The 20,493-nt window shown below is 44.8% G+C and overlaps 1 protein-coding gene across 1 annotated transcript; it reads left to right on the plus strand.

Moving 5' to 3' along the window:
- The first annotated feature begins 1,506 nt into the window (after window positions 1–1,506).
- Glod5 (glyoxalase domain containing 5) lies at window positions 1,507–16,283 on the plus strand. The gene is made up of 4 exons (XM_021154082.2): window positions 1,507–1,567; window positions 4,689–4,826; window positions 14,588–14,743; window positions 15,973–16,283. The coding sequence occupies exons 1-4, from the start codon at window positions 1,541–1,543 to the stop codon at window positions 16,096–16,098; spliced, it is 447 nt and encodes a 148-aa protein (XP_021009741.1). The 5' UTR covers window positions 1,507–1,540; the 3' UTR covers window positions 16,099–16,283.
- Window positions 16,284–20,493: the final 4,210 nt, after the last annotated feature.

The following is a 20,493-nucleotide window of genomic DNA, read 5'->3' on the forward strand; positions in this document are numbered from 1 at the left end:
CAAACCCAGGGCCTTGTGCTTGCTAGGCAAGTGCTCTACCACTGAGCTAAATCCCCAACCCCTGCATTTTTAAAATTTTATTTTCAGAGATGATCTTAATGATTTGCCCAGGTTGTCTTGAACTTTTTTAAAACATTATTTTATGGGCAGACATATTTTGCTAGCATGTATGTCTTTGTACCACTTGGATGCACGCTGCCTGAGGAGGCCAGAAGAGGGAGTTGGATTCCTAGGGACTAGAGTCATAGACAGTTGTGAGTCACCATGTTGGGGCTGAGGATTGAACTGTGGTCCTTTGGAAGCATAGCCAGTGCTCCTAAGCTCTAAGCCAGCGCCCTGGCCTCAAACTTTTGCTCCTTTTGCTCCAGCCTTTTGAGTAGCTAGGATTATAGGCCTTGAAAATAATTTTTTTTTTTGATTTTTTGAGACAGGGTTTCTCTGTGTAGCCCTGGCTGTCCTGGCACTCGCTTTGTAGACCAGGCTGGCCTCAAACTCAGAAATCCGCCTGCCTCTGCCTCCCGAGTGCTGGGATTAAAGGCATGCGCTGGAAATAATTTTTAAAGGAAAACCATATTTTTAATAACACCCAGGGCACACAGTATTTATGTTTGGGGTAACCAGGTATGCACCCAGAAGCAAAAATCTCAGACTCACCTAACCCTGGTCCTGATAGGTAACCCACAAGAGAGAAGAAAGCTTGTGAAAGCGAAGCAAATAGTGGTGGGGTCGGGAGGGGACCAAGCGTAGATAGGAATTGTGAGGCTTCAAATACAGCGAGACCCCCATTCAAAAAAATCTTAGCTCAGGACTAGAGAGACGGTTTAGCAGTTAAAAGCATCTGCTGCTCTTCTGGAGTACCTAGGTTTGATTCCCAATCTGTATATGGTAGCTAGCGTACAACCCAGTTGTCTGAAAGGCCAGTTCCAGGACATCCAATGCCATCTTCTCTCCTCTGCAATCGGATAGCATGAATGTGGTGCAGAGACATGAAAGCAGGCAAAACACCCATAGCCATTTAAAAAAAAAATCCTCACTCAGCCGCAGACCCACAAGCAGCTCTCTCAGACACTCAATCCTAGTCACACACTACAAGGTGGATCGGAGCTCTCTCATAGGGCACTGCTAGTCTCAACACTCTTGATGGGTGCTTTCCTGGTTTTCTGTGTTCTTATGGATGATTGCTTAGCAGGACGTGACACATCTGGCAGTTGACAGAGAAGGACCATTAGGGACCAATCTCAACAACTTATCAAGACCCTCAGCTCCTCAAAAGAGGAAGCCCTTATATTTGTACTTTTATTCTCAAGGCTGGCAGTGTTTGGCTTGGTTTTACACTGCTAGGAGTAGAACCCAGGATTTCTTCAGCACTGTTGTACCACTAAGCTGTACCCTGAGTTTCAGTTAGTCTTCCTGCTTTTCACCTCCTGCCTCTGTCCCCACCCAATGTCCTCAGCTAGCACCTCCCATTCCTGCCCCTTGATCTCCAGGCATGGAGCCAGCCTCAGCCCCAACCTACCTGCCTTCCAGTCTACCAGGAAGGATGTGCGATCCAACATCTGAGAGTCAGGTAAGGGTGGGCCGTGGAGGCTTTGGGGCATGAGTATTGACCACGCTGAGGGTACCCAACCTGGGACTGCTGACTTGCTTTCCTTCTCAGGGACACCCTTTGTGGCTTTAGCTTCCCTGGGCTTTTCTTAAAGATAACCGAGGGCAGCAGAAGCCCTGCTTGGGCTTGTGGAGGGCTCAGGTTTAAGGGTTGCCCCCTCTTTCTGGGTGGTTCATTGGGGAGACAGTTCAGCTTCAGACATGTAGAGACACCCAAAGGTGGTTCCTGGAGAATGCCCATGAGGCACTCAGGACAGAGTTGTGCCAGAAGGGCCCCGAGAAACAATGACCTTGAAGCTGGTCAAAAGACTCAGAGGCCCTGAAAGGCTGGAGGGAACCTTTAAGAGGACTCTAGAGCAGACCAAAGGGGGGAGGCCGTGCTGTCCAGGGCACTGACTACTCAGAGAAATGGATGAGCTTATTTTCTAGACCCTCAGCACTGCAGGTGCCCCGAAAGCAGCACTTCGGGGAACCATGCAGATAGATATGCAGATTGCAAAAGTAAAAATAAAAAATAAAAAATCCTAGCTGGGTGTGGTGGTGCACTCCTTTAATCCCAGCACTCAGGAGGCAGAGGCAGGCAGATTTCTGAGTTCGAGGCCAGCCTTGTCTACAAAGTGAGTTCCAGGACAGCCAGGGCTATACAGAGAAACACTGTCTCGAAAAAAATAAAAAACAAAACAAAAAAATAAATAAAAATAAAATAATAAAATAAAATAAAATAAAAAATCCTGAAAGTCAGTGACCGGAGCTGGGAAATGAACATCTTTGCTTAAACCATTAAAATAAATAAGAGGGGAGAGATGAGCGCAGAGATGGAAAGAGAAAGCAAATGTACAATAAAGATCGGCTATGTTCAGGGCTGCTGCTTCAATCAAATTCAGAAAATACTAGTAATTTCTCTTTACACCATAGACACGGGGAGAAAAGCATAAAGTAGTTATATCAGGAACTAAACAGGGCGCTCATACAGATTCAACAAACATTAAAAGGTTCTGTTGAACTGTTGGACTATTTTTATTCATGCGGATGTTAGTGCAGCTGCCTATAGAAGCCAGAAGAGGGCACCAAATCCCGTGGAGTCGGGGACTACAAGCCTTTGTAAGCTGCCTAGCATGAGTACTAGGAATCAAATTCTGGTCCTTTGGGAAAGCTGTGAACACGGAGCCCCAAATAGGATTGGAAAACCTAAAACAAAATATACAGCTTTCTCTTCCAGGGGCCTGAATGCCCCTTAGCTACTTCTTTGGTTAGTTGGTTAGTTAGTTGGTTGGTTTAGGGTTTGGGAAACTGAATGTTTCCCAAGTAGGTATCTGAATAGCTCACATGCACAGACATTTTTCCTTTAAAACAATTAATTTTGTGCCAGGCAGTGGTGTCACAGGCCTTTAATTCTAGCACTAGGAAGGCAGAGGTAGGTGGATCTCTGACTTTGAGGCCAGCCTGGTCTCCAAAGTCAGTGTGAACAGCCAGGACTGCACGGAGAAGTCCTGTCTCAAAAAAAAAAAAAAAAAAAAAAAAAAAAAAACAGACAAACAAAACCCCCATTTTTTTATGCTATGTGTATGAGTATCTTGCCTGCATGAATACATGTGTACCATGTGTATGCAGTGATTGTAGGGGCCAGTACAGTTACAGACAGTTGTGGTCCAGCAATATACCCTCGTTCTGTAGTTTTACTTTGTTTTGGAGAAAAGTTCTCACCGCAGTGCTTAGTTGATCTTGAAACTCGTCATTCTCCTGCCTCAGCTTCCCAAGTGTTGAGATTACAGGGGCACAACAGCACACTCGGCTTCATTTTTTTTTTTTTTTCGAGACAGGGTTTCTCTGTATAGCTCTGGCTGTCCTGGAACTCACTTTGTAGACCAGGCTGGCCTCGAACTCAGAAATCCACCTGCCTCTGCCTCCGAGTGCTGGGATTAAAGGCGTGCGCCACCACGCCCGGCTCTTCCTTTTCTTGTGAGGTGCGTTTGGGTGTTTTGCCTGGATGTGTGTCTGTGCCTGGATTCCCTGGAACTGCAGATACAGAGATCTGTGCGCCACCATGTGGGCGCTGGGAAGTTGAACCCCAGTCCTTTTTGCAAGAGCAGTCAGAGCTCTCACCTCTGCATTGGCTCTCTAGCCCTACCCAGCCCACAGTTATAGCTGCAGATCAGAACAGGAGGGAGCTGGGGGTGGGGGTGGGTGCTCTGAATCTTGTCTTCACAAGAGATAAATTCCACTTTCCTAGTCTTCTCCTTTCTCTAGCAGGAGGAAAAGGAAGGGAAGCTCAGCCCCTGACTAGAACACTTTGTCACCTTCTCCCCAAACCCATCAGCCTGAGCCTGATACGCAGGAGGCAGGCCAGTTAGTTATTCTGTGGGCCTCTCTATTTCGCCGTCTGTAGGTTAATCCCACCGCTCCCAGTGCTGGAAAGTGCAAGCATTGTGGGAAGTTAAAGACATGTGCCACCATGCCTGGCCTTAAATATTTATTTTAATGTGATTATTTTATGAGAATGGGAGTGTGTCGGTGTGCCTCGTGTATGCAGTATCCTAAGCGGCCAGAAGAGGGGGGAAGATCCCCTGGAACTGGAGTTAGACCAGCTAGTTGGGAGCTGTCATGTGGCTGCTGGGAATCGAACCCTGGGTCCTCTGGAAGAGAAGCCAGTGCTCTTAACTCCTGAGCCATTTCTCCAGCCCCTATTTGTTTCCCCCCACTTTTTCTTAAAAAAGAGATTTTATTTAATGTATGTGAGTACACTATCGCTGACTTCAGACACACCAGAAGAGGGCATTGGATCCCATTATAGATGACTGTGAGCCACCATGTGGTTGCTGGGAATTGAACTCAGGACCTCTGGAACAGCAGTCAGTGCTCTTAACCACTGAGCCACCTCTCCAGCCCCTAGAGCAACAGCTTTACAGAGATTTTTCTTGAAGGAGTTTTCCCCTTGGAATAAGGATGAGGAGGATCACAGTGCTTGGGCAGGTGATGGAAACGGAGAAGAACACTTGGAAGTGTCTGGTGGCAATTTGGCTTTTCCGAGTTTTAAGGTTTGTTTGGTTGTTGTTGTTGTTGTTGTTGTTGTTTTTACATTTTAGTTATGGAGAAGCAGCAGCCAGATCCCTTCCCCAAGTCTTATCTGTAGACTTGACCACATTGTGATGACTGTAAAGAACATTGAAGACACCACCATGTTTTATTCCAAGATCCTGGGCATGGAGGTCACTACTTTCAAGGTAATCATGTCTCTATATTCAAAACTTCAAGTGCATAAAAGTGTGTGTGTGTGTGTGTGTGTTGTGTGTACATACATATATGTATAGCCGCTGCATCTGCAGGTGTAGACCAGAGCTCTGATTTAGCTAGACAGAAAGGCTAGGGAGCCCAAGGAGACTCCCGTCTCAGCCTTCCAGCACTGGGTTCAGAGTAGATGCTGCCGCACTGACTTTTTTACACAGGTTCTGGGAATCTGAACTCAGGTCCTCTTCCTGTGTTGCAAGCATTTTACTAACTAAGCCATCTCCCCAGCCTCCTCCATTAAAGTTTGATGACATTTTAAGGCAAAGGATATCACTCAGCCGATAGATTGCCTTATACACACAATGCCCTTGTTCATACCCCAGTACCCCGTAAACCAAGTATGCAGGTAACTGGAGAGATGGACACAAGAGAATGGAAAGTCCAAGGTCATCCTTGGCTATTTAGCAAGATCCAGACCAGCCTGGGATACAACATTGGCTATTTCTTTGTTACTTGATTGTTTTTTGAGACAGGGTTTTTTCTGGATAGCCCTGGCTATCCTTAAGTTCTGAGACCTCCTGCCTCAACCTCCTAATGCTGGGATTAAAGGCATTGTACAACTATTGCCTGGTGAGATACTGTCATAAAAATAATTTATAATACATACTATAAATCTAATTAAAGGGCTGTGGATTTATTGTTGTTGTTGCTTTGTGACAGTTTTTTTTTGTATATAGCCCTGGCTGTCCTAGAACTTACTTTGTAGTAGACCAGTCTGGCCTTGAACTCACAGAGATTTGTTACCCTATACCTCCCAAGTGGGGGGAATACTGGGTTGACTGTACCACCACTGCCTGGTCCTGAGGGGACTTTTTTTTTTTAACACAGGTGCTGTATTGAGTATTTGTGATTGATATTTGTCTAGCATGCATTAAATACTGAGCCTAGACCAAAATGTTTTATTTTATTTTATTTTATTTATAAACTCCAAGCCCCCAGACACAGGAAATAGTAGAGAAAAGGTAAAAGGATCAATGGAAGAGATTTCAAAATACAAACAAGCAGACATTTGGAGAGAGGGTCAAAGCACCAGAGAACTAAAGCGAGAGGTCTTGTTAGTTCAAGGTCTCTGGTCTAAAAAAAAAAAAAAAAAAGTACAAGAGAACTTTGCAGCCTTTATACACAAAGCGTTAACTATGTATTCAGCATATCAACATTCAGATATGCCCTGTGGGAATTGTAGAACATCACACTGAAAAAGTGAATCTTAAGAGTTGGCCAAGAGATTAAAAAGTGGCTCATCTACAAAAGAAAAAGAAAGATGCAAATGTTAGGGTTCTTGAGTCCCACCAGAGGCCAGGAAACAATAGAACTATACTTTTAAGATTCTGGGAAAGCACTCCTGCCCCGCCTCCAGTTCTGCCTCAGCATCTCTCCATGTGGTCCCTACTCCCAGAACAAAAGCAGTTCCCAGCCTTAATCAGAGAAGCCTCTCCCTCCAAAGAAAGGCGATGAATACATTCAGGCTTCCTAAAATGCAGAGTATAACAACAGTACTGAGCCCAGCCCTGCACAAGATATTCCACCACCACCCCCCCCGCACCCCCCATCCCCACCAGGCTTGGGAATATTGTGAGAAAGGGGATGGGAAATTTGCAAGAGCCTTCAGGGCTAGGAGATACCACTCTCTAGTTGCTATACAATTATTGCAAGTATTAACTCACAGTTGTAGTTACCTGGACTGGGCCCTTAGAGACTGGCACTATCAACAGGAAGTCAATGGAGGGGGAAGGGTTCATGGGGCCCTACCTGCTACTTCTGAGCTATTGGCTACTGATAGACTCTGGGGGGAAGGGACCATTGTCTTTAATTGTGTACCCCTGACTGAGCCCACCAGGCCCCAAATGGATAGCTCTAAACCCGAGATTATAGAGACATCCCTTGTTAATCTCAGTGGGGCACTAAACAAAGTAGTCATGAAAGTGAGAGAGAGATTTGTGAAGAGGAGGAGGTGTTGAAGGGGTGGCAGGGGTGGGGGTGAGAGTGGCTGCTATGCATTGTGAAGTAGAAATCACCTAAAAACAAATGTAATTAATTGAAAAATGATTGGGGTTGGGGGGAGGGGGAATCAACCTAAAATTCTATATTCAACTGAGCTGCAAATCCAAGGTAAGTATGGATTTGCTAAGTATCCGTAAGTATTGCTAGGTGGAAAGACCTGGGGAAAGTGCTCTGCGGAGCTGGGGGGGGGGGGGCTCAGTAGTAGTGCTTACTTAACCAGTGAGCAAGAGAATCTAAGGTTCATTGCCAGCTTCGAGATGAACAGAGGAAAGGAGGCATAAAGGCTGGCAAGGTGACCCAGCAGAGAAATGGACCTGCTGCTGAGTCTGAGGCTCTGGGGTCTATCCCAAAGGAGAAAAGCAACTCCCAGGACTTGTCTTCTGGCCTCCACACATGTGCCACGGTACACACACATGCATGGGCAGGCACACACTCAACATTAAATCAATAAATAGAAAGTAGGGAGCAGCAGAGTAACATAAAAACATCCTCTGCCCTGCCCCCTCCCAATAAGATCATAATTGAGCTAGATGGGAACAAGAAATACAAATATTGAAATAGAGTGGTTCCCAAGAAGAAAATCCCAGTTATCTAGAGTAAAGTCAATTAAGCATGGGATAAGGAACGGTTCCAGGTGGAAGGAAAAGGGGAGGTGTCCCCAGATTCCACACTGTCTTGAGAATATGGAACAGCTTCAAAAGTAGTAAATGCAAAGAGAAAAAATCCTTATAAAGATGCCCTGAGCCGGGCGTTGTGGCGCACGCCTTTAATCCCAGCACTCGGGAGGCAGAGGCAGGCGGATTTCTGAGTTCAAGGCCAGCCTGGTCTACAAAGTGAGCTCCAGGACAGCCAGAGCTATAAAGAGAAACCCTGTCTCGAAAAACCAAAAAAAAAAAAAAAAAAAAAAAAAGATGCCCTGAAGCAGATAGCAGTGATGTTTGCTATGTCGATATCATAGATTACAGTGTTAAAGAGAAGCAGGGCCTGGCAGGTTCTTCCACTGAGGTAGCCCACCAGCACACTCGACAATGGATAGTACCCATTCTGCTTTAAAGAAAACATCTATGCTACTTTTTGCAAGGACAGAAAAGAGAGGTAGAGAGTGAGACAGAGAGAGACAGACACAAAGAAACACAGAGACAGAAGATGTAGAAACAGAGAGACACACAAAGACAGAGAGAAAGGAGAGAGAGACAAAGACAGAGGAGAGAGGAAACCAAGCTATAACAAACATGGGGGGGGGGCCTGGAGAGATGGCTCAGTGGTTAAGAACTCTGACTGCTCTTCTGAAGGTCCTGAGTTCAATTCCTGGCAACCACATGGTGGCTCACAACCATCTGTAACGAGATCTGGCGCCCTCTTCTGGTGTGTCTGAAGACAGCTACAGTGTACTTACATATAATAAATAAATCTTAAAATAAAAAAAAAAAAAGAAAGAAACATGGGGGAGGGCTGGAGAGATGGCTCAGTGGTTAAGAGCACTGACTGCTTTTCTGAAGGTCCTGAGTTCAAATCCCAGCAACCACATGGTGGCTCACAACCATCCGTAATGAGATCTGACTCTTTCTTGTGGTGTGTCGGGAGACAGCTACAAGTATATTAACATGTAATAAATAAATAAATAAATATTTTTTTTAAAAAAGAAACATGGGGAAAAAATCTTATATATATCACTAAGTGAATGAAACCAATGTAAAAGAAGCTGCATATTGCCTGATTCCCATAATATAAGCAAGAAAAGACAAAATTATAAAAACAACAGAGGGAAATGAAGAGAGAAAGACTCAGCAATTTTCGGACCTTGACATTATTCAATGACAGTAATGGTGCAATGTGTCCTTAGAGAACCATGAAAGCGCACAGAATGTCCTCTGCCCCCTCAGGGATGAACTGTGACAGACACGATGGAATAATGTGTGCTTTATCAGCCAAGCTTGCAGGAATGGCAACGTGTATCTCAGTGCTGAGAGCGTGCGAACAGGGACCTCTGTGTAAATCTTGGCGTGGGAGAAAGATTGGCACCTTCTTCTGCTTTGCTGGGAATGTAGAACATCTCTAAAAATTAGCATATAAATTGAAAAGGGTCATGGAGTGGCAGACTGAAAATTTTCAATCTGAAGAGGACCCTCTCTCTGCAAGGAGGAGCATCACACAGGAGCAGGTTGGACAGCCTTCAGGTCCTCAAGGATCACACTGAGTAAAAGAAAGAACACCAAAGCCAGGCATGGTGGTGCACACCTTTAATCCCAGCACTGGGGAGGCAGAGGCAGGCAGATTTCTGAGTTTGAGGCCAGCCTGGTCTACAGAGTGAGTTCCAGGACAGCCAGGGCTACACAGAGAAACACTGTCTTGAAACCACCTCCCCCCCCCAAAAAAAAAGAAAGAAAGAAAGAAAGAAAGAAAGAAAGAAAGAAAGAACGAACAAGAGTTCAAATCCCCAGCACCCATACGAGAAGCCAGCACATGTGTATTAGTCCAGTGCTGTGGAGGACTGCTAGGATTTGCTGGCCACTAGCCTAGCTCAAAGTTCTGAGAGAGACTCTGTCTTAAGGGAATAAGCACAGACCAGCTGACCTCCTTGGCCCCTGTATACATACCTGTGTGCACACAAACACACACTAATATATAAAAGTAAAAGTATGAAAACAAATTAGCACATTTCTTTTGTTTTAAATAATTTATTTAATTTATTTGGTGGGGGGGATTGAGACCCAGTCTTTTTTTTTTTTTTTTTTTTTTTTTTTGTATGTGTAGGGGTTCGAGACAGGGTTTCTCTGTATAGCCCTGGCTGTCCTGGAACTTACTCTGTAGGACAGGCTGGCATCAAACTCACAGAGATCCACCTGTCTCTGTTTCCTGAGGACTGGGATTAAAGGCATGCGCCACCATACTATATCTATATCTAGTATGTATAGTATGTATATGTATATGTGTGTGTATACATATACACACACACAAGTATAGGTCTATTTTTATTTTTTGTGTATGAGTGTTTCCCTGCATGTATGCATATCCATATGTGTGTGCACTGCCCACAGAGGTCAGAAGAAGTCATCGGATCCCTTAGAACTGGAGTTAGGATGGTTGTGAGCTACCATGTGGGTGCTGGGACCTGAACTTGGGTCCTCTGCAAGAGCAACAAGTGCTCTTAACTTCTGAGCCAACTCACAGCCCCCCCCCCCGACACACACACACATACACACACACATACACACACACACACACACACACACACACACAGAGACATCAGATTTCTTATCAAGCAACACCAGATACAGGGAAGATAGCAAACAAGATATTTCCTTCTTTTTTTTTGGGGGGGGGGTTCAAGACAGGGTTTCTCTGTATAGCTCTGGCTGTCCTGGAACTCACTTTGTAGACCAGGCTGGCCTCAAACTCAGAAATCTGCCTGCCTCTGCCTTCCGAGTGCTGGGAATAAAGGTGTGCGCCACCACACCCGGCTTTCCTTCTTTCTTTTTGACAGTTTTGGGACTAGAATCCAGGGCGTTATGCATGCTAGGCAAATGCTACACTGCAGGGAAACACCACCAATTCTGAGATAGATATTTAATAAAAGCAACAGCCTTGACAGAACTATCCATTGGACCAAACTGTCCTTTGGGTGTAAAAGGACAATGTAGTCTTTTACTGACTGTGTGGATGTCGTATTCACTGCAGGAATGGAGAAGGAGATGGGGAAATTAGAAAAGAAATGCCCAGTGCTTAAAAGGAAGGTATGTAAATAAGACAAGATGATAGGGGTTATTTAGAAAAATAAGCCTATTTTATTCCTTAGCACCCTAAAAAATACACATGGAATCAAGCTATTTAAAAACTATAAAGAAGGGGATGGAGAGATGGCTCAGAGTTTAAGAGCACTGGCTGCTCTTCCAGAGGTCCTGAGTTCAATTCCCAGCATCCACATGGTGGCTCACAGCCATCTATGAGGGATCTGGTGCCCTCTTCAGGCAGGCAGATATATATGCAGCAGAGCACTCATACATTAAATTAAAAAAAAAAATTAAACTATAAAGAAGCCAACAGAGGATCTACAGACAGAGGATCTACAGTTAAGACAGACTAGCTGGGTGTGGTGGCTCATGCCTTTAATCCCAGCACTCAGGAGGCAGAGGCAGGTGGATTTCTGAGTTGGAGGCCAGCCTGGTCTACAGAGTGAGTTCCAGGACAGCCAGGGCTATACAGAGAAACCCTGTCTCGAACAAAACAAAACAAAACAAACAAACAAAAACCCAAAAAGACAGACTAGTACTGGGAGAGGGGATAGCAATACTATCGAGCGAAATGCTCCTCTGTCTTGGCCGAAAGAAGACAAATACGTGGCAGTGGTAAATGGAAAGATAGGGGCTAGAGCAATGGCTCAGTACGTAATAGCTACTCGGCCAGAGGACATTGTTCCGTTTCTAGCACTCACATGGCAGCTCACAATCATTTGTAACTCCAGTGTCAGGGAACTCAACATCCTCTTCTGACCTCCAGAAGTTCAGGCACACACTTGGTCCACACACATCCCTGGAGACAAAACACCTACACACTTAACATAAAAATAAATCCACCTTTTAAACTGGAAAAGTGGTGCCTCAGTTAGAGCCTGTATTTGGGGTGGGGGAGCTACCATGGGGTTAAATGAGACAGCTGCCTTTTTCTCTCAATTGAAGAAGCAGCCAGATGAAATGTGTCATTAGGAGGAAATGAATAAGCACAAAGTTCCAGCTCAGTGGGGGCAGGGAGGTTCCTAGAAGCCCCACCAGCAACCACCTCACTGCAGAAGGCAGTAATAAGGTCTCTAGGACACAATGGCCTCCTGGGGAGGAATGGGGGTGGTGTGGTGAGAGGTAATGAGTGAGCTTTGTTTGCTTGGTTTGGTTTGATTTTGTTTTGTTTTTGGGAGAAGGTCATTCTGTGCATCCCAAGGTGAAGTCTACCTTTCTATCCTCCTGCCTCACTGTCCTAAATGCTGGGGTCGATTATAGGTGTATCAGCAGCCTGGCTTGAGATGAACTTTTTAGAAAGCTTGGGGACGTACCGTTGGCTGTTGTTCTTACAAGAAAAAAAAATACGATAAAATAAAATGGTGAAGGAAGACATGTAGTGGGTTGAGGCACATCACTTGAACCCAAGAGTTTCAGGATAGTCTAGGCTACATAATGAGGTCCCAAAGAAATGAAAGGGACACAGAGACACAGAGACAGGAAGACAGGAAGGAGGGAGGGTGGGAAGAGGGAAGGAAGGAAGGTAGATTGGATAGACAAATTGCTTTCTCTGCCATGGGTAGGTTTTAATCATTTGATGTTATGGACACTTTAATAAGAAGCAAAACACAGGATGGCCTACCCCCTCTGTCTCAAATAAGCATGGTGATTGGCATACACTGGTAATACCAGCACTCAGGCAGAAAAATAACGAGTTTGATACCAGCCTGGGACTGTGCAGTAAGATGGGGTCTCAGGAAAGAAACAGAGAAGGAAAAAGAAAAAAATAGAAGCTGGGGTGCTAAACAGTTGGTACAGCAGTAAAAAAACTTGCTATTTTTCCAGCTGACCTAATTCCAATCTCAGCTCCCACATTGTTTTTGTTTTGTTTTGTTTTGTTTGTTTCCAAGACATGGTTTCTCTGTGTAGCCCTGGCTGTCCTGAAACTCACTCTGTAGACCAGGCAGGCCTCAAACTCACTGATCTGCCTGGCTTCTGCCTCCCGACTGCTGGGATTAAAGGTGTGCCTCCATGGCTGGCTTAAAATATATATATATTTGGTTGGTTGGTTTTTTTTTTCAAGATAGGGTTTCTCTGTATAAGCCCTGATTGTCTTGAAACTCATTTTTTAAAGATTTATTTATTTATTATATGTAAGTACACTGTAGCTGTCTTCAGACACTCCAGAAGAGGGCGCCAGATCTCGTTACGGATGGTTGTGAGCCACCATGTGGTTGCTGGGATTTGAACTCTGGACCTTCGGAAGAGCAGTCGGGTGCTCTTACCCACTGAGCCATCTCACCAGCCCAGAAACTCATTTTTTAAGAGATTTATTTATTATTATATCTAAGTACACTGTAGCTGTCTTCAGATGCACCACAAGAGGGCATCAAATCTTGTTATGGATGGTTGTGAGCCACCATGTGGTTGCTGGGATTTGAATTCAGGACCTTCAGAAGAGCAGTCGGTGCTCTTAACCACTGAGCCATCTCTCCAGCCCTGAAACTCATTTTATAGACCAGGCTGGTCTCGAACTTACAGATTGAAGACATGCACCAGCACTGCCCTCAGCACCGCATCTCCCAGTTCCCAGAGGCATTTCCTGTCTTCCTCTGGCCTGTGGGAGCTCTGCACACATGTATGTACATACATACAATCAGACATATGAACACATTAAATAAAAATAATAAATCTTTAAAAGCATTTAAAGCCGGGCTGTGGTGGAGCACGCCTTTAATCCCAGCACTCAGGAGGCAGAGGCAGGCGGATTTCTGAGTTTGAGGCCAGCCTGGTCTACAGAGTGAGTTCCAGGGCAGCCAGGGATACACAGAGAAACCCTGTCTCAAAAAAATAAAATTTAAAAGTGAAGCTGGACATTGTTATGAAACATAATACAGCGAGGGGAGGGTACCTTTGATGGGCCTGTGGCAAGGTGTACCCCTGAGAAAGTGTGTCATGCAACAGATCGGGTCTAAAAGAATTTTACTGGGAAAGGAAAGGGAATGGGAACCTGGAGAAGGGATAGAGGCAGACAACTGGACAGGTAGATAGACAGATGGGCAGGGAACAGAGAGAGAGCCATGCCAGGAGGGCAGAAAGAGGGGGCAGGGGCACAAAGAACAGGGAGGGAATACAGAGAGTGAACTGAGGTGGCTGGCGTTCTAAACCAGAGTATACCACAGCACACCGCTGGTGGCAGGTGATGATGGAAGCAATTGCTAGGTCCCTGAGAGCAGGCCAATGGAATTGCCTGGACTAACAGGCATGGCATGCATTTCTGTCATCTCAGTATATGGGGATTGGAAGCAAGAACATCAGGCTTTTAAGGCCAGTCTCTGATAGACAGGAAGTTTAAGGTTAGCCTGGATCACCTCAGACTTTGTGAGAAAATGGTGGTGGTGACTAAAGGCATTCAGCAGCAAGCTTGACTACCCACCTCCCTGAATTAGATCCCTGGAACCCACAAGGCCAAAGGAGCAAATGGATCCTGAAAGTTGTCCTCTGGCTTCTGCATATATGCCATAACACACAACATCCACCTTCACACAAATACGTGTAAAACAATTTTTTTTTTGAGACACAGTTGCACTATGTAGTCCTAGATGAACTGGAACCCTCTCTGTAGACCAGGCTGGCCTTGGATTCAGAGAGATCTGCTAGAGAGCTGGCTTAGATGTTGAAAAGCATTGGCTGCTCAATTATGAAGTTTGGGTGGAGTTCAGACCCTAGTATCCAGGTAAGAAGTCAGGCATTTCACAAACACGGTTACCTCCAGCCCTGGGGAATCTGATGCCTTCTTTTGGCCTCTGCATGTGCACACAGGCACGCACAGACTGACACAAACTAGTTGTTTTTAAACCGCAGTCTGTTAGATGGGGCAAGGGCTATTGCGTAGCAGCCCTTTCTCCTTTTCTGCACTGGGCAGGGTGACTTGACTTCACTCATCTTGGCACTTTACTTCTCCGTTGTTTTCTCTCCTAAAACAGGGAGACCGGAAAGCATTGTGTTTCGGAGACCAAAAATTTAACTTACACGAGGTAGGAAAGGAATTTGACCCCAAAGCAGCTCACCCTGTTCCAGGCTCCCTGGATGTTTGTTTGATCACAGAAGCACCCCTGGAGGAGGTGATTGAGCGCCTAAAGGTGAGCACAGCGCCATGCCTACTAAGCGAGCTACTGCGAATACTTTGGAGATAGAAGTATGACCCAAAGAGCCAGGTCTTCCTCAAACCTCAGACCTGACAGATCCCATGACATCCGCATCCCGCCTGCACACAATTATCTACTTGTTCTTTTGATGATGTCGCTTTCATGTAATCAGATTTTTTTTTGGGGGGGGAGGGTTTCGAGACAGGGTTTCTCTGCATAGCCCTGGCTATCCTGGAATTCACTTTGTAGACCAGGCTGGCCTTGAACTCAGAAATCTGCCTGCCTCTGCCTCCCGAGTGCTAGGATTAAAGGCATGCGCCACCATGCCCAGCTGTAATCAGATTTTAAAGGGAAACACAACTTGATGAACACCCATACACTTAGATTTATTTATTATATGTAAGTACACTGAAGCTGTCTTCAGACACTCCAGAAGAGGGCGTCAGATCTTGTTACAGATGGTTGTGAGCCACCATGTGGTTGCTGGAATTTGAACTCAGGACTTTCAGAAGAGCAGTCGGTGCTCTTAACCACTGAGCCATCTCTCCAGCCCCAGAATCATAGAGTTTTACATTCAATTTTTCACGTAAATTGGTATTGAATATATTTTATACACTTATCCACTACCAAAACTAAAACAACAAAAAATTCAATATCAAAGATATCAAAGAAATCACATATAATGTTCCTAACCACTGAGCCATCTCTCCAGTCCCTGTGTTTAAATTCTTGTTCACTAGCACTGCTGTTGCCCCCCCCCATTTTACAAACAAGGAAACTGAGTTTCATGGCAATCACACCTTCTTTACAAGGCCAGCCATCTGGATGTAGTGAGGTCGTCTGGGTCACTTCTGGGAATGAGTTCTTGGCTGTGGTCGTAGCATGTGTGAAGCCCTGAGTTCAAACTTTAGAACATGGGAGAAAGGAAGGAATGAGGAGGAGGTTTTTTGTTTTTGTTTTTTGTTTTGTTTTTGTTTTTGTTTTTGTTTTTTTTTTTGGTTTTTCAAGACAGGGTTTCTCTGTATAGCCCTGGCTGTCCTGGAACTCACTTTGTAGACCAGGCTGGCCTAGAACTCAAAAATTCACCTGCCTCTGCCTCCCAAGTGCTGGGATTAAAGGTGTGCGCCACCACTGCCCCGCTGATGAGCAGTTTTTAAAGAACTAAGTTTTGGTCTCACATATCTGTGACAATGACTTTTGTATTTTCTGTTGACTTCATTCAGGCTTTTGATGTCCCCATCGAAGAGGGCCCAGTATCCAGAACAGGAGCAAAGGGGCCTATTCTATCCATCTACTTCCGAGATCCTGACAGAAATCTCCTTGAGGTGTCCAGCTATGTCACTTCATGATTGACACTGGCCTTCCCCCATTGTGATCCACAAAATGTCATCTTACCTAATTTCCTACAAATCCCAGAGATCTCGAATAACTGAGAACTTGGGCAAAAGGGACCTAAGACAGGTTTATGGTGCAAACGTTTGTGTCTAGAAAGCCTCCATTCAAGTTACTCCAATAAACAAATCTCTCCATATGAGTTCCTCACTCTTGGCAGAGTCCTATGTCTGGGGGCTTGTCTAGAGCAAGAGTTCTCTGAGACTTTTGGAGGTCTGGGCTAGAGTTTGGTGTCTCTAGAGATTAAAGCAGGGTCATCCTTTTGAGAATCAAGGCCTTTGACAGATTTCTCCTTGCCAATAATCCCTCGTTCCTCTTCCCACTTTCAACCCAGTCATTTCTCTCCCTGCTTTCTGATGCTTCCTTCATCCCATGGATGTCACTGAACTTCAGGATCTCTACAGTTCCTATCAGACTATCCAGCTTCATACCAAACAATGCCACCTCCTTCCGGAGCCCTTTCTCTGGTATCACTCCAGAGTATCCAGCACTTTCTTTCTCTAGATGATGATGATGATTAGAGACAGGGCTTCTCTGTATATCCCTGGCTATCCTGGAACTCACTCTGTACTGGCCTCTCTTTAGATTTTTTTTAATTTAAAAACATTTTAAAATTTCATGTGCATTGGAGTTTTACTTACATGCATGTCTGGGTGAGGATATTGGAGCTTCTGGAACTGGAGTTATGGTTGTGAGCTTCATTGTGAATGCTGGGAATTGAACTCAGGACCTCTGGAAGAGCAGCCAGTGCTCTTAACCTCTGAGCCATCTTTCCAGCCCCATATCTTTAGATTTTTTTGTTTTGTTTTTGCTTTTTTTTTTTTTTTTTGGTTTTGGTTTTCGAGACAGGGTTTCTCTGTGTAGCCCTGGCTGTCCTGGCACTCACTCTGTAGACCAGGCTAGCCTCAAACTCAGAAATCCACCAGCCTCTGCCTCCCAAGTGCTAGGATTAAAGGCGTGTGCCACCACTGCCGGGCTCTTTAGGTTTTTATTTATTATCTTATTTATTTATTATGTTATATGAGTATACTGTCACTGTCTTTAGACACACCAGAAGAGGGCATCAGATCCCTTTAGATGGTTATGCGCCACCACGTGGTTGCTGGAATTGAACTCAGGACCAATGGAAGAGCAGTCAGTGCTCTTAACCTCTGAGCCAACTATGCAGCCCCACATACATTAGCATTTCTAAGAGTGCTTGCACCTGAGGCCAAAGGAAGAAAGTGGATACTGGAATCCCAGGGGAGGGTCTAAAGTATGTAAGAGGTAAAAGCTGACTGGTGTAGTGGGGCTCTTAGTAGCTGCCCACCTGTCATTCTTGCACCTATTTGGTCACCAAGCTAGACTTGACAGACTCTTTCTTTGGTCTGTCAACTCCTTCCCTATTTGGGGTACACAGGCATTTATTTTCCATTCTCTCCAGAAATGACACAAAATGTGACCAAGCAGGGACATGACAAAGAGGTGCAAATCATCCACAGAGAGCCTTGGTGTGACCATCTTCCTCCATGAGGATGAAATAGTGTGTCTCCCTGGTCGATGTGGTCTGTCCCATAAGTATGCTGATGACCTGGAAATAGCCTTAGACTGCAACCCTCAGAGTACCTACCAAAGGAGGGTCGGCCCGCGAGGAGGCTGTGGGAATAAGATGTAACTGGGGCTGAACTGTCTTTCTGGAGGAAGCCTGCCTGAGTGAGGAGGAAGGGCATTCAGAGATGCCATCCTACATACCCACCCCTAATTTGGGAGGAAAAGTGGGGGAAGAATAATGAAATAGAGGGGTTATAGTTTGTAGTTTCTTACAGCTGGCAAGGTCAGGGAAAGAGTCCAAAGTAGAATTCATTGAGAAACCCCCTCCAGGGCTGGAAGGAGGGCTCAGAAGGGGAAAGCACTCCCAAGTCTGCTTACATTCCCCACATTGCTATTCATCACCAGAAAGTCAGCCCAAGTACACAATCAGGATAGGAACCTGGAGGCAGGAATTCCCGCAGAGGCCTAGGAGGGTGCTAATTACTGGCTTCTCAGCTGGCTTCCTTATAGGACCCAGGACCACCAGCACACAATGGGCTGGGGCCCGCCCACACCAGTCACTAAGGAAATGAATGCCTCCTGGGCAGGTTTTATGGAGGCACTTTCTCAATTAAGGCTCCCTTCTCCCTTCTCTCTGACGACCCTAGATTGTGTCAAGGTGACACAGAATCCGCCAGTAAACTATGCAGGCCTGAGTTTGACCTACAAATCCATGGTGACCTCTACCCTCACTGTACTCTTTCCTGTGGAGAAAGGACAGCTCACTTGTTAGCAAACTTAAGAGCCTCATGACCTGGTAAGAAGCACATGATATCTGACAAGGTTACTGAGAAAATTCCAAAACAATTTAAACCAGTAAAACAGCAAAAGGTGTGTGGGGCTCTCCTAGGACACTGACTAGTCTTTAGACCCTACCTTGCCCATGGTACGTGCTCTTAATATAATCTGTTTAAGGGGTTAGGAGTGTGGAGTTGGGACAGAAAGGCTCAAGAGACTTTTTTTTTCTGCTAAGTTGTAAGGGTTTGTTTTAAATAACCTACAATTGATTAAGACAGAACTTAGGATAAAAATAGAAGACACTTGAGGACAGAGCGGGAAATGGGCTCACTCAGTCTGCACATACTAACAATATCTCTAAAATGAATGATTAGAGCAAGAAAGGTCTTCACATTAAATTTTTACTATTTATGCTTCTTTTTAATTACAGAAAAAAAGCCCTAAAATCTGTTACTTTTTTCTTTTGAACCAAATGCCACTTTCTTCTAAATTTATTGACCTTTGGAAATAATAAACTCTTTCTATGAAAGACTGGAGTTTGCAAAGGAAAAGAGGGCCCTCTTAAAGGGAAACCGGTTCCAGTCCCTGCTTATCCCATTATCCTTAGCCTCACTCGCCCTCTCTCTGCCCCAACCCCAAGCTAGAGGATCTTTAAGACCAAGAAGACGACTTAAGGTTTTCCTTTTTTTTTTTTTTTAAAGATTTTATTTATTAGTATACATAAGTACACTGTAGCTGTTTTCAAACACTCCAGAAGAGGGAGTCAGATCTCATTACTGATGGTTGTGAGCCACCATGTGGGTGCTGGGATTTGAACTCAGGACCTTTGGAAGAGCAGTCAGTGCTCTTCACCACTGAGCCATCTCTCCAACCCACAGTTTTGTTTTGTTTTTTTAATAATTAAAAAGAAATAAAAATTCACATTTAAAATGGAATACTTTAAGTCAGGAACTATTTTCCCATCATTCATTTCTGTGAACAGGTGTCTGAACCAAAACACTGAAAATGTCACAAGTGCTTCAAGTTTAATGGAACATGACTCCCGAGATAAAAGAATGAAAACTCCCAATAGGGGCACTGGGTTTTTGCTTTGTTCTTAGTTTTAAATTCCTGAAATCAGGAAGAGGAGGGAGTATAGGAATTAATTTCCATTAAAATACAGAAGTAATTACAAAACTCTAACTGTAAACACACACCAATATAATCAGACTTTTCATACAGTAGCTGAGAGAATCCAGACATTTCGGTGAAACTGTATTTGCCTGGCAGCATGCTAGAGAGCTGGCTCAGTGTTTGATTGCACACTGCTCTTGCAGAGGCCCTGAGTTCAGTTCCTAGCACATACATCTGGTGGCTCACAACTGCCTATACCTCCAGCTCCAAGTGGATCAGAAACTTCCAGGCTCTACTGGCACCTGCATTCATTTACACACACACACACACACACACACACACACTTAAAAATAAAACTAAAGAAAGAGCAGTAGGGCCAGACTTGGTAGTTCAGCCCTGTGATCCCAGCCCTTGGGAGAAGAATGAGTCAGCAGGATAACCATGATCTCACACAGGGAGTTCCAGGCCAGCATGGGCTATAGCATCTTCAAAAGACAAACAAGGGCCAGAAAAGTGACTCATCAGGAAAAGGAGTTCGCAACCCACAAGGTGAAAAAGAGAATTGACTCCTGAAATTTGTCCTCTGATGACACCTGTACCCTCCTCCCCCCAAACTAAATAAAATGTCATAAAAATTGAAAGCATTATGGATACTAGTGACTTATGAGGTTTGGTTTGTGACAATCTGTACCCACACTTGGGCTGTGTTTCTGCTTTAATTTCTTTTATTTCAATTTTATTTATCATTATTATTATCATTATCATCACTCTGCATGTATATGCGTATGCGTGTGTGTGTGTGTGTGTGTGTGTGTGTGTGTGTGTGTATGTGTGTGCGCACGCGTGCACGCGCCTCATGTCTCACAAATGGAGCTAGAACAGATCGGCAGGCTTGTGTGCCAAGCTTTTTAGCCCTCTTAGCCATTGCTGTT

Source organism: Mus caroli, unplaced genomic scaffold (assembly GCF_978045245.1).
Source record: "Mus caroli unplaced genomic scaffold, Mus_caroli_1 scaffold_5, whole genome shotgun sequence".
Taxonomy (NCBI): domain Eukaryota; kingdom Metazoa; phylum Chordata; class Mammalia; order Rodentia; family Muridae; genus Mus; species Mus caroli.

What these genes read in the sequence shown, in the direction of transcription:
- Glod5 (XM_021154082.2), top strand. Translation starts at nt 1,541, where the DNA reads ATGTGCGATCCAACATCTGAGAGTCAG. An exon ending in ATCCAACATCTGAGAGTCAG is followed by an intron (nt 1,568 to 4,688) that starts GTAAGGGTGGGC and finishes TTTACATTTTAG; the next exon opens with TTATGGAGAAGCAGCAGCCA. An exon ending in AGGTGATTGAGCGCCTAAAG is followed by an intron (nt 14,744 to 15,972) that starts GTGAGCACAGCG and finishes GACTTCATTCAG; the next exon opens with GCTTTTGATGTCCCCATCGA.